The sequence below is a fragment of the Bos taurus genome, chromosome 11 (genome assembly GCF_002263795.3).
Source record: "Bos taurus isolate L1 Dominette 01449 registration number 42190680 breed Hereford chromosome 11, ARS-UCD2.0, whole genome shotgun sequence".
Classification (NCBI taxonomy): domain Eukaryota; kingdom Metazoa; phylum Chordata; class Mammalia; order Artiodactyla; family Bovidae; genus Bos; species Bos taurus.
This window is the reverse complement of record NC_037338.1, coordinates 27,197,033-27,210,652: the sequence shown is the minus strand read 5'-3', so window position 1 is coordinate 27,210,652 and position 13,620 is coordinate 27,197,033. Positions and strand designations below refer to the sequence as shown.

Sequence of the window (13,620 nt, the reverse complement as noted above, 5' to 3'; positions counted from 1 at the left end):
TTCCTGAAATCTTCATGAGCTTCATGCTCCTGGTAGGGCCTTTCCTCCTCCTGCCAGGACTGTTGTGGCCTAATATAAACCCTGCCCTCTCTTTCAAAAGGTACTTGCTCCTTCTGCCGATCTCTAACAATCCTTAGCCAGTCCTTCTCCATGGATGTGCTGCACTTGAGGACAGGCTCTGTCTCCCTTCTGAGTTTATAAGCACCATGTGGGCAGGGACCCCACCTGCCTAGTGCTCCAGTTCCCCTGCACAAGGTGGACATGCCATCAGGTGCGTGCACTGCTTAATCAGGACGGCCCTCCTGGCTCAGGTAACCTTGTGAAGCTGATGAGTGGCTTCTGACACTTGGATTCCCCCATTTCCACTCTTTCCTCTGGTCTTGGGCCCCTTTTCCTCCTCTAGGTTCCCTCCTCTCTCTTACCACCTGCTCTACATCCCCTCCCCCTTTCAGGCCTCACTTCAGATCTTTCACACCCAGGACCAGAACATCCCTTCTCCCAGAGGAGCCTGATTCTGACAATGACCCCTGCCTGGAGTTCAGAAGGCGGTCTTTGGTGGAATTTCGGTATTAGCAACATGTTTCTTTCCTACCTGAGAACTTTCCTCTGCTCCTTAAATCTTGCCTCCTAGACAATTACTTGTGGAGAAGGCAATGGCACCCCACTCCAATACTCTCACTTGGAAAATCCCGTGGATGGAGGAGCCTGGTGGGCTATAGTCTATGGGGTTGCTGAGAGTCGGACAAGACTCAGCGACTTCACTTTCACTTTTCACTTTCATGCATTGGAGAAGGAAATGGCAACCCATTCCAGTGTTCTTGCCTGGAGAATCCCAGGGACGGGGGAGCCTGGTGGGCTGCTGTCTATGGGGTCACACAGAGTCGGACACGACTGAAGTGATTTAGCAGCAGCAGCAGGCAATTATTTGCTCTGCATTTGTGGAGCTCAATGGGGCCTCAGGACCAGGACAGAGGCCAATCTCTGACCCCACCTCGGGTCTTCCCCTGAATATTCCCAAGTGTGCAGATCCCAGAAAAAACAATATGACTGAAAGGCTAGAGGTTATGGCCACAATAAGGAATCTATTTCCTATCCTACAGCCCTGTCCAGTCTAGCTACTGACACCACCTCCTGCTCTGAGAGAATAAGAAGATGCCAGGCAATGTGGGGGCTCAAGAAGTCATCAGGATATGAAGGACCTCCCCCATTTCCAGGTGCCCATAAATGTGCAGACCATGAAGCTGGAAGTGGAGGAGAGTGAGTCGCCATCCTCTCCCAGTTTGTCGCCCTCACGCCTCCCACATCCCAGGCCTCATGGGGGAGGGTAAGGTAGATTAAGGGAAAGGGCTTACATTCCCAGAGCAGAAGGTTCCGACTTTTAGGTTGACCTCTTGCAATTTTATGAGGAAGCCACGAGCAAATCCTGTCCATTCTACATCACACACACACTTTGAGTCAGTTTGCTCCTCTTTCCCCCATTGTCATTCACGTCCCCTGCCCACATGGCTGCTTTCTTTCACCAGGACCACATTACCGGAGCCCCCTCACTGGAATCTCCACTCCCTTGAAACTACTCCCCACCCAGCATTCAGACTGATCTTTTAAAAAATGTCGCTCTGGCTATATCATTCTCATAACTCCAAACCGTTCAATGACTGCTCATCAGACTCCAAATAAAATCCAGTCTTACTAAATCCTGCACAAGTTGGCTCTTGGCCATCTCATGCCCCTCCTCATAAGGCCTCTATGACACGCTGACCTTGCATTCATCCTCAGCCTCCACAAGCTTCAGGCCACCTAAACCCCTTGGACCCCCTGTCATCTGTCTGTGTGATGGCTCCTTTTCTCAACCAAGACCGCTCAGAGAGGCTTTTTCCCACCAGCCTGTCTGAGGTAGGCTATTACTCTCTACCAATAGCACCCTATATGTTTTCCACTGAACTCACTATAATTTATTTTATAATTGCACTGCCACATTTATTATTTACAATGCAAGTCACTCATGTGGACAGCGGTTTTGTCTTTCTGACTAGGCCCCAGCATGTCACGGGGGTCTTTCTTTTTCACTATTAGATCCCCAGCAGCTAAAAGGGTGATGGCACACAAAAATATTTATAAGTGAATAAACATGGAGGTACTCAGACCCCCACTGTTCCTCTTCTCCCTACACTGGTGACTGAGGCAGCACTCCCCTCACAACCAGCCTGGGGCAGAGCAAGGTGAAACAGCTGGGTCATTCTAGAACTCACAAAAGAAAGTCTTCCGAGAACTACTATTCTCTAGGGACAAGCTAAGGTGGGACAACTATTTCCTGGTAGTATCAGAGAATTCTTATTCCCTGAGGCAATCAAAATCTCTGACCCTGATTGATGATGGAATGTTTTTATCTTGACTACTTTAGAATTTAGCATGAAATGGGAAATTATCTAGTTCAAACAGGAAAACACATGTCCAGAGAGATCAAGTAGTTTGCCTAAAATCACCAGTTTGTTACTGGGGAAGCCCAGGCTAGAACCTAGTTATTCTGGATCCATTGTACTTCTTCTTGCAGCCCATTTTCTCTGTGTTCTCTCCCAGGAGCCTGTGAGGGATTTTTCTTAAGGGTGAGAGGCCTGTGGGACCTGAATCCTATTTTTGTCTTTTTACAATATTAGTCACTATGTAACTCAACATGTTTTAGGCAAAGCATTATCTCAAAAGTTTTAGTACCTCAAGATATGCTTAAGGGACGCAGAAAAGTTCATCAGAGAGGAAAGCTCAAGGTTGTATCAGCTGTCTACTGCAACAAACTGCTCCTGAACTCACTTAGTTGCTTAAAACTATCCTTTATTAGCTCATGAGTCTGTGAGCCATTCGGGTTGGTCTCACCAGGCTTGCTTGCATGCCATAATGAGCAACTGAGTTGGCCAGGGACTGTTTGGTCCTGGACGCCTTTGCTCACAGGGCTGGAATGATGGGGGTGAGTGGGTCACATGTCTTCAGTGTATAGCAGGATAGCTTGGACTTTTTCACATAGTATTTGGGTTCCAAGAGAAAACCCCAATGTGCAAGTGATTTTCAAACCTCTGCTATACTCATGTTTATGAACATCTCATTGGCTAAAGTAAGCCAACATAAATTCAGAACCAAGGGGTGGAGAAATAGATTCCATTTCTTGATGGGGAGGAGCTGCCAAATATCGCTGCCATTTATTTTTCAACCATAAGGGCACAGTCAGATAAATCCCTTCAGTATCATATTTATATTAAGAATATGAAACCACCCTATGGTTTATCTAGTCGGTTGGGGGTGAGGGAGGGAGGATGAAAATGTAATAGGGAAGAACAAATCTGATTCCATATTAGATCTGTCTCTTTTACTTTAACCTTTGTATTTTATTGCTTTTGCTTTAAGACTGTTGCCTTTAGCCTGAAATATACTGGCTAGCCTATTCTCAAGGCTCTCTAACCTTTAAGGGTATAACACTTTTCTGTTCATATAAAGATAAATAGTTGCAGAAAAAAGAATATTTATCTTGATGGAGGTTCACAGGAATATGGTGACTTGACCTGCATGGACAGCTGCAAGAACAAAGCATTCCTACACCAAGAAGTCTGCAACAACCAATCACTCCTCTCCCTCACTTTGCCTTTAAAAATGCTTTACTGAAATCTTTGGGGCAGTTTGGGTTTGGGGGCTCATTTATTCTGTGTGGCCCTTCAATAAAACTCTCTCTGCTCCAAACTTTGTTTCAATATTGTTTGACCACACTGTGCAGGATACAGGATCTTGTACTAGGTAACAGAAGTAGGGCTTAGGAGTAACCTGATTGTGAGGTGAGGCCAAAACACTGACAGCAAGGAGGAAGGCAAGCTGGAGCCCCTTAAACCTTTGTCACTCAGCCTGGTGGTCCCCCACAACCTGAAGTGGGCTGAGTAGGAATAGCTGGGCAGACAGCAAAGACATGGGTTACTTGGGAGCTGTGAGCGGCTTCATTCTGCTGTCTCCTGGCATCCTGAGATGCTGCTTATATAAACAGCTTGGCCAAGAATAGAGAGAGAGAGAGAGCGAGCCTCAGCCTTCCACTCAAAACATAGGCTGGTCGGGGCTGTGGCCTCTGCTCCTAAAAATAAAGCCTGTAAAGGGAATGAAGGCTAATGCACCTGGAGGTGAAACCACAGGTCAGGTGGGCAAAGCTTTTAAATGGACTGTCTTTAAATGGACTGTGTCGGGGACAGCACGGTGACATTTCCCCCAAGCTCAAGGAGAGCTTGGCCATCAGAAGGCTGACTGCAAATCACGATCGCCATGGGCTGAGCTCACTTTCAGACCCTGCCCAGGTTCCAAATTTCTCACATCGGTAGCCAGCAAACAATCACAAAATAGAATCTAACTGACAAAGCCCTTCTAAATCCCAGAGGCGAACCTCACACAACCAACCAGTATGCTCAGACTCCTCCACCCATTCTGCCCGTGGACCTGGCCTGGGATGGAGAGGTGACAGTGGCCACCAGGAAGGCCTGGGGGCTTCCAAACGAGGTGAGGGAGGGCCGCAGCTCAGAGGCTTTTTTCTTGGAGCTCCAGACAAATTAAAAACCTCCTTACCGGCCATTCATTCGGAGGAGGCTTCTTCCTTCCTCCTCAGGGGGGCTGCAGTGTTGGAAGGAGATCAGATTCTGGAAGGCCTGGCCTCCTGGAGCTCTCAAGGAGGGGGAACCTGAAAGAATGGATAGAGAAAGGCCCTAACCCTGAGGAGATTGGCAGGCAGGGAGTGGGGGTAAAGTGCAGCCCAGGTCACTGGGAAAAAAGAAATCTCAAAGTAAGGGAGTGGGGGAAAGTTCCACTTCCAGCCTCATTATGAAAGGAGCTTGGGTATAGAGAGGGGCGGGAGAGCCTGAAAGAGGGAGAAAAGGGAAAGGAAACGTGGCAGAGAGCAGAAGAGATTCTTGTGGGGCCTGGGCTGTTTGAAGGAACATGGGCTGGCAAAGGGGCCGCCTCTTTCAGAACCGTAGAGACCTGGAAGCCCATTGCCTGGAACTCCCAAAGAGGGAGGGCAAAACACCCTATTAAGGGTGGGACGAATTGATTTCCCAAAGAACAGCACCATTTCCTCCAAGCGCCATCTCCAGTCCTCCTTAATCTGCCCTGGAGGCAGCGGGTGACCTCCGAGGAGGCCCCTGGAGGTGTCTTTGTTCTGGGGCATTCTGCAGCTTGCCCCACACCCACCCCTTGCACCTGGGCAGTAGCCTCCAGGTGCACTTGTCCATCCTTCGCTGGCTGGCCAGGAGGGATGGGAGGATGCCTTTGTATGTGAAAAGCCACGAATCCTTCGACTTCAGTTTTCCCTTCCACTTGACACATCGGCTGATGGTTTTCCTATACACTCCTACGGCCACAGAGACCTGCTCCCAGGGGGGTAAAATAGTTTAATCTGCAACACTTTATCTGGTAAGACAAGTTTGTGACTGAGTCTACCTAGCGAGCTGACCCTCACTATTTATTCATGGCCAGAACCCTGCTAGTCGAAAACTCGGCTGGGCCCTGGCATCCCCAGGTGTCCCCCGCTGAGTCCTAATCCAATCCCTCAGGTTTGCTAATTTAATTGTGTAATGGTCCACACCTGAGACATCCCCGAACTATCTTGAGGACATTACTTGGCTTAAAAGACTAATAAAGAGTATTAAGGCAGAGACTTAGACATTGAAAGCTTTCTCCATCTCAAAAACATCTGAGTCAAGCAGAAGAGAACTGAAGCGGGGATGGGGAATGGGCGGGGGAGACCTCCAAGTTACAAAAAGCAACAAGAAGTAATTAAAGTTCTTGCCGAGTGATTCTGAAATATGTATTTAGCCCTTGTAAATTAAATACCCTGGGTTTTTAAAGAGCGATTTCCCTAAACATCTATTATTCACATCAGTAGGACAGACGGTAAGCCACTGTAAGATTTATGGAAGCTAAAAGACTTCCTAAGCTAAAGGTTAATGAAAGTGTAATTCGAATCATGAAATCTTTACGTGTCGGCTCGGTTTACACCGAGGGCTCATTAGGGATGCCTCGGGTCCGGCGGGCGGCCCGTGACGTCACGGCGGGTATTTAAATGGGCGGGCCCGGGCTGCTCTGCATGTAATTCTTTAAAAATATAAAAGCCTCCCTCTCTTTCGTCCTCTGTCTCTCCAGCTGTAACAACTTCACCGACTGTCTTGGTTCCACCCCGAGGATTTTCGCTGAGAGAACACGGTTAGAGGGAATCAGGAAGCAGAGAAAAGGTCACAAATAAGCACCTCAGGAACAATGAAAGCTTTTCTCTATGCAACAGTGGGAGCGTTGCTAGAAAAAACTGGAAAGGTATTAATCAGAAGTGGCTATAAATCCTCTGGAGTTTTGCTCTTAGAAAACTCCTCAGAGAAAGTCTTGAAGGAAATGCAGGTCAAAGCCCAAAAAAGCTCTTGATCAGAGATTGCCGGAGGAAAATCTTCCCAGACGTCGTTTAATAGGCAGCAATCACCCCAGGAGTGGGGAAGCCAAGTACGCTTGAAACATGGTTGCAATTCCTAATAGATCTTGCCACACTTAAGGCACTGCAAGCTCCGTCCACCGAACAGCTGAAGCTAGCTGGCGATTCATAAAGCCAACAGTTTAAAGTTTATTATGATGAAAGCACTTAATGACAGCCATCGCTAGGGGCCCATCATTTATAAAGCTGTGCTGAGTATTAGACATGTAGCATGACCACCAATTTTATGTCACAATTGCTACCATAAAATGACCTTTGGTGATTTTTGCTGCATGTGGTGGACAGCTCTTCCTTCACATTAGTGCTCTGTGGCTTTCTTTGCGGACTATTATGCTGTCTAACGCTTATTTGGCACTGTCGTGAGCCTCAACCCTTGTTATTACCCCAAAGGCCTGTCTTAAAAAAAATAAAAAAAAGAACTCATGCTCTATAACACCACTCCAATAATTTACAGTTCTTACCAGCCTGGGTTAGTGTAATATTTTAATGCAAATATGCTTTGCCATTGCATTTTATTTAAAAAGAAAAAAAAAGTTCCCATGTTTCTGGCTAGGACACTATCCTTTTGATGGAGTCCACTGAAACCAGCCTCTTATTCCTTGGTTAGGTCTCATTGAATGGGCACTCCTTTCCCTGATTGCTTAAAAACACCTCCAGGGGAAAAAAAAAAAAAAAAAAGGTTAATTAAACTTTCCTTGGGAAAGAGTTTTTTGTTTTTTTTTTTAAAGATCCTATGTGTGATAAACCCACCTAGCGCAGAAACACTAATTCTTATTTCCCTACATCCTGTCCCAATGCACATTTACATCTGAGTAACATTATTTAATTAGGATTCCATTTTCCAACCTGCTTTGTGTAGTTAGAAAGTGTTTGAATACCCGGCCACTTTGCCGTTCTGATGTAAACTGCTGCTGAGAAAGTGGTCTGTCCACGCTACACCATCTTTAAATTGTGTATATAATTTTATAAATGATATAAAATCTGCTTCTAGTCCCTGAAAAAAAAATACAAGCATGGCACACTGCAATTTTGGAAGGATTTAAAATATGTGATTTCTGCTGGTACCTACTGTATTGGGTTTAATATAAAGCTTTTTTCAATAAGGTAAATTGTTACATGACAAACTCATCTTCCACCATTATCATCTGCTGTTTGTGTTTAACAACAGGAGTCCCGCTCTAACAAAACTGTTGTAATGGCTGTACAAATTACTCAGCTGAAAGCTTTTCACCAAACAAAACAGTATTAATCAGCAGTTCTTATGAAGGTGCTAATTAAAAACAATTTTCTTCCTCAGTTTGCAATACTAAAGCCATCTTCACTTGCACAGTTTCCAATATACAGCTACTGTATTTGCTCACACTTCAGGCCCTCTATTAACTATTGAATCTCCTATTAGCCATTTTATTACATTTCTGTTTACAAGCTTGTTGACATTTTAAAAGTCACAGTATGATCTGTTTATCTATTAAAAAATGTATTAATTGAAAAGTCGGGGGGACAAAAAAGGCAAAATATAGACTCCAAATGAACAGACTTCCAGGGCAGAGAACACAGTGAGTGAGCATTTAGTCACAGCCTGGGCAGTAAGGTCTCTGGGTAAAACAAAATCTGAGAATTAAACGTGGCATTTCAGGCGTAATGGTTTGTTAAACACCAATGGGCTCCTTCTTAATTTGGAAATAGTCCATTCAGGAAAAACATATTTGCCCTCTGTCCAAATTCAGTTTCTAAGGAGACCCAATCTGACTTTCAAATCAATTTTTCCTCTCTGGGCTACACTCTATCCAGTTATATATTTCGAACAGTCTGAACTCAGGAGATTTTTGATCTGGGGTAGGGAGTGTATCTGGAATCTGGAGCCCAGATCGAGGGTCTAAACAGCTCTATCTTCCCTGTGGGTGTGTGTATGTGTTTGTCTGTGTCTACGTACACATGACTCCGTCTCCTGTGTGAGTATCCTGCCCCCTCCCCAAGCCCAGTGAATGGGTCCTGCTGGACAATGCCACCCAATTGCTTGGCATAGACTGGAAAGAAGTCAAAGGCTGCTTAAGCACAAAGACTCCATGGAAGCTGGGTTGAGGCAAGGGGACAGTCCACTCCTATTAAAAATGAAGAAGAAGAAGAAATCTAACCCTTAGGAGAAGGCATGCCCCACATTTGTAGATGGAGAGAAGGAACGCACCTCCCCCCGCCCCCCCTCCCCACCGCAACAATCTCCTACTTGTGGTATTAAAACCAGGTTCTCCAACTGTCAAAAGCAGTTAACTAGTTTAGGAAAGACACCTGGCTGTTGAAATAGGGCTCCAGAAGGCCACTAATCCTTCCATTCACTCAGTTAACTGCTGGATCCCCCAAATTGATTCAACAGGTATGCAGTGGTAAATTCAGCCCATACTGAAGCCAAAGGGAAAATCAGCAAGGGGTGGGCAGCTCCTCTCTGAAAACACCCGAGGAACCAGCCAGAAAAGCTTTTATGGCCCGACAAGTTTTCTGCTGAATACTGAGCACCTAAATTACCCTTCCCTAATGGAAGTTACATTTTCATGCTCAGTCAAAAAGCCAACAAAATACACGATTTATACAAAATAGCATCAGCCTCTTAGGCAGTCTTTTCTAGCACTTTTATCCCAATTCACAGCATATGTCTTGCTATAAAATAAAATAAATTTCTTATAACCAACTTGTATGTGGCTGTTCATATCACTGCTTCAGAACTGACCACGGGCGATATTAGAAACATTCTTACATCTAACCAAATCTACTTAGTATGACAAAGGAGATTAGTGCGTTTTCTCAGAAGATATAGGTACACCGGGAACAGGAATATCATAATAATTCTTAAAATTGCAAAGACAGGCTTTGTTTTGAAACAAACACATGCACAATTACACAGACAATTACAGAATGTGGTATTTCAATTGCAATTATGCAACCCAGTACTGATGCAGAGAAATAATTCTTAATCATAAAGTTTTAAAGAAATGTAAATGGACGAACTGTGTAAAGTAGCTATATCTTTTCTCCCTCTCAATACTGGCTTTTCACCAAAATCTGAGAAAGTAAGAATACTTTTAAACTAGTCAATATTACACAATGTTAGTTTCTTACAAACTTCCAAAGAGCCTGAATCAGTAATATCTTCAAGTGAGGGTCCCATTAAAAGACAATCTATGAGACCCTTAACGTTTTACAAAAGATTGTCTAAGTTTTAATCACTTAATGTGCGTATTTCTTTACTCGATGTCTTTGGGCAGCAATAGCTCAATTCTCACACCCTGTCTCAAGCTTAGGTAACTGTACTCTACCATTCTCAGATATTAAGAAAAAAAACGCACTACTAGTTCACTTTTTAAAATACAGTTTCTTCCAGTGAAATAAACACTGGATTTCTACACCCACAACACACAAATGTAAGTGGAATTCTTGCCAATTCATGTATTTTCATGAGAAAAAAAATGGAAATAGTCTTGTGGTTCTGCTGTTCTATATTTTATGAGAAAAAAAATAAGAATAGACTATCTTAGATGCTATTGCAGGGATTGGTTTCCTTTGTCTGGCAAATTTAGTTGCAGGTTTTTCAGAAGAAATCATTTCTCTGTATTTTCACCACTATAAACTACCTGCGTTGCCTTTTAAAACATTCCAAATTCTAATTTTTAAACAAGAAAATGTGAAGCCAGTGTGCAACCTATACAGTCGCCAAAGGAGAGCTGCCACTATGAACTACTCAGCTAAATGGCTGGTTTGCATTGCCCTGGTCTTTATCTAGCACTGAGAATAGACTGCTGTTTTATCCAAAGAGGAATAAATTGCTGTTATTGTGATGTTAGCCCATCACTTGGCATTGCAATTCAAGTTTTTGTGAGAAAGAAATGTATGATCTAACTGCGACTTGACCTATGCCTTCCGAGATCCATCTAGGTGCTCTAATGGAGCAGAAAAAGTGGTGAATACAAGGACATGCAAACTGATGGTGAAAAATTTGTTTGATGATAGAAGTGAGCAGAGAAGACATTTGAGAGTCGCTGTTTTTATGACAGCTAAGTTTGTTTAACATGCAAAAGGACTCGCTCCCCCTCCCCCACGGTGTCTCACCTCTCACTTTAATTGTATCATGCTAAATACATGCTTTGCCTCTACTAAAGACAGGAGTATCCCTATATGGCTAGCCTACTACTGACATTACTGTCAGAGTGGGTACAGATGATTCCTTACAGATAAACATCTGAATTTCCACAAAAGGCATTAGAGCATCGTGGGGATGCACCAGGCAAGGAGAAGCTTGGGTTCCCTGCAGAAAAGTCATTCTCTCTTAATCCTAGGTAGCACCTACTAAATGTTTACCATCCACTTGCATCACCGCATAGAACCATATATACTTACTTTCAATCGGATAATTGTGTGACTGAGTTTTTAAAAGCTCGCCCTGGTTGCCACCTTGTTTTAGCAAGCATTTATTCAAAAATTTCCCTGGGAAGGACCTGTTTTGAACGAGGCCTGGAGAACAGCAGTAGATTTGAGCCCTGATAAAGGCTCACTTTTCATTCATAGTCAGAGCCTAAATGTGCTCTTCTTGTACCTAAACAGATAATAAGCACTCAGCACACTCCTCCTTCTTGACACAACACATTGAGACTAATCACACATAATTGGAGAGGAGGAGCAGAGGGCTGGCCACGCTATTGTGTCCAGAGGACAAACGGTCAGTCTATGAGGCTTTGGGCTGATGTAGTCATTTCTTATACATCTATAGGGAAAAAAAACATCCTGTTTAAAAGGAAAAAGAGAATGGGTGAGAGAGACAGCCATTAAAAAAAGGCGGGGGGGGGGGTGGGGGGAGAGAAAGATGGCAGATTTAATATAATTAATTTGAGGGTGATCTGAAAGATTTGATTTATTTATTTTTTTTAACCAGGAAAGAATCATCATGTTTGCTGGTTTGGCAGATGAAAAACGACCATCACTAAAAAATACAACAAAGACCAGGATATTTTCTAAAGGAGGGTGGGGTGGGGTGGGATATGAATCACCAAAAGAAATTCTGAGAGGGAAAATTATTTGGGTGGCTTACAAGTCCCATTCAAATCTCACATAGGCTGCTTATACATATTTAAAGACATAGGTTTGGTGCAGAAAGAGCAACAAGCAGATGGAAAAAAGAGGAGTCTAGGATGGCTGAAGAGTCACGTGGGTGAGCAGGTGGACCCCATAACCCACACATGGAATGTCTCAGAGGTGGTAGGGGCCCAAGTCCTGGGGGTTTAAAAATCTCAGGGAGCCAACAGCTTGCTGCATATTATACCCATTACAGATTTCTGTTTTTGTGAAAGTATTGCCTGTGCACTTGATGTTTTCTTCATCTTTAGAGCTGTTTAAGCTTCTATCCATCTTTGGTTAAAATAAGCAGAAGCGGGAAATGAAGATTTTCTTCATAGACATCCTGGTTTTCCTTTTTCAACTGAAAACAATAATAGAGAAAAAAAGATAAAGAGACTTAGAACAGGAATTTTCACTAGTCAATTGTAATGTTGAGTAAAAGGAAGACTTCTTATCTAAAAACATTGTTCTGGAAAAATAAACCACACACAAAAAAAAACAACTCAAAGTGGTCCTCAGTGGCAGTAACAAGACAATACTATGGGTTGAGTTAGAAATTATTATTATTATTATTTTGGTAGGGATAGGGTGTTTTGTTTTGTTTTGTTTTTATAAATAGCCAGGCTTCTTTTGTAACCTCTGTGGACTCTGAGACACTTCAGCACAGGGACAGCTGGGGACTCACTCATCTTCACCAGATCAGCCATTTGGCCTGGAAGTTTCTGCTCCTGCCCACCCTCTGTCCCCTGCCAGTGCCCCAGGAATCAGGCTGGCAGGCAGTTCAGATCATTTAGAGCCTGTGGCACACCTGGGCACAAGGGACAGGCTGGTGGAGCTGAAGACATTTCAAAGGCTTTCCAGCTGCTTCCTAGGGCTTTTAATATTAATGATAAGTAATTCAAAAATTGTTGTCGCCAAGGAGGAAAACATATTCCAACAATTAGAGCAGCAAGCTTTGAATACTACTCAGGTAAAGTTCTGAGGGCCTTCCCTTGATAGATTTAAAAGTCCAATCAGAGTTCTCAAATCTAAAGTACATTTTCCCTCATTCAGGTAGAATAATTTTGAGAGTCGTATTTATATTTATTCTAGCAAATAATACGTTGCTGTTTATAAAGACAAATTTGTTATTTTTGAAGCTGGTGTTTTGGAGCTAACTGTGAATTTATTTTTGAATTTATAAGGATCAGAAATAAGTATTTCTTTTCATTTTACATGGAACCAATTCCTTTGTTTCAAATCAGACAAACATCCCACCTTGCCCTCTCCTGAATCTAAATGAATGGCTCCAGCACACTTTCCTGCATTCACCGGTCTGGGACACATTAACTGGAATCTTTCTAAAGGGCACGTTTCATCTAAATCATATTTCCAAACTGTGATGTGCCTCACTATTAAGGACAACAGAAATGATCCTGTTTTTCCTTTTTCACTGGGGAACATAAAGCCAGCCTGGTCTCTACTTTCTAGTCCATTTGCCCAAGAACTGATGATGGTACAATTGCTGAAGTCACTTCATTCTGTTTTCTTTGATGGCATTTGCTCTTCTTACAGATAGTTAGTTGTCTATTTAGAAAGATCCTAACTGACTTTTGTTGCCACCAAAGTCACGATAGCGTTAATGCTAAACATACATCACTCTTTAATTTTAAAAAAATACCCCCAAAATGGCTTCCCAAACTTCCCAAAACAAACCCACTATGACTGGACCTACCAACCGTAAATACCTTTGTTGCCAGTTGCCCTAGTGATAGAAGGAGCTCACTGAAATATTTTACAGAGGGAAGAGGGGGCCAAGCTAGCTAAATTCTTCCTCTGGGATTGGGGATAAGGGAAAGTTGATTACTCAGCGTGAGTCAGCTGACCTACTCACTCACAATGCACTAATATACAGAGACTCAAATGAGCTCTTTATAAAGTCCCTGAGGTAATATGTGGGATAAATAATTCTTTGGTAAATATGGGTTAGAAATCACTTTTAACTTGGATTCTATGCTGACCTCTGGAGGCCAAAGCGGGGGCTTCCT

General features: G+C 43.4%; 1 protein-coding gene and 1 long non-coding RNA gene across 2 annotated transcripts in view; one reads left to right on the top strand and one right to left on the bottom strand.

Annotated features, from left to right (window-relative positions):
• Positions 1 to 1,509: 1,509 nt before the first annotated feature.
• Positions 1,510 to 6,926, top strand: LOC112448771 (uncharacterized). The gene is made up of 2 exons (XR_003037141.2): positions 1,510 to 1,893; positions 6,157 to 6,926. It is a non-coding gene; the product is annotated as an uncharacterized lncRNA (long non-coding RNA).
• Positions 6,927 to 11,377: 4,451 nt separating this feature from the next.
• The window catches only part of CAMKMT (calmodulin-lysine N-methyltransferase), a 427,562-nt gene continuing 425,319 nt past the window's right edge, over positions 11,378 to 13,620 (bottom strand). The window contains exon 11 of the mRNA NM_001105641.1: positions 11,378 to 11,954. Coding sequence (NP_001099111.1) covers positions 11,877 to 11,954 — 78 coding nt within the window. The 3' untranslated portion in view covers positions 11,378 to 11,876. The remainder of the gene's footprint in view (positions 11,955 to 13,620) is intronic.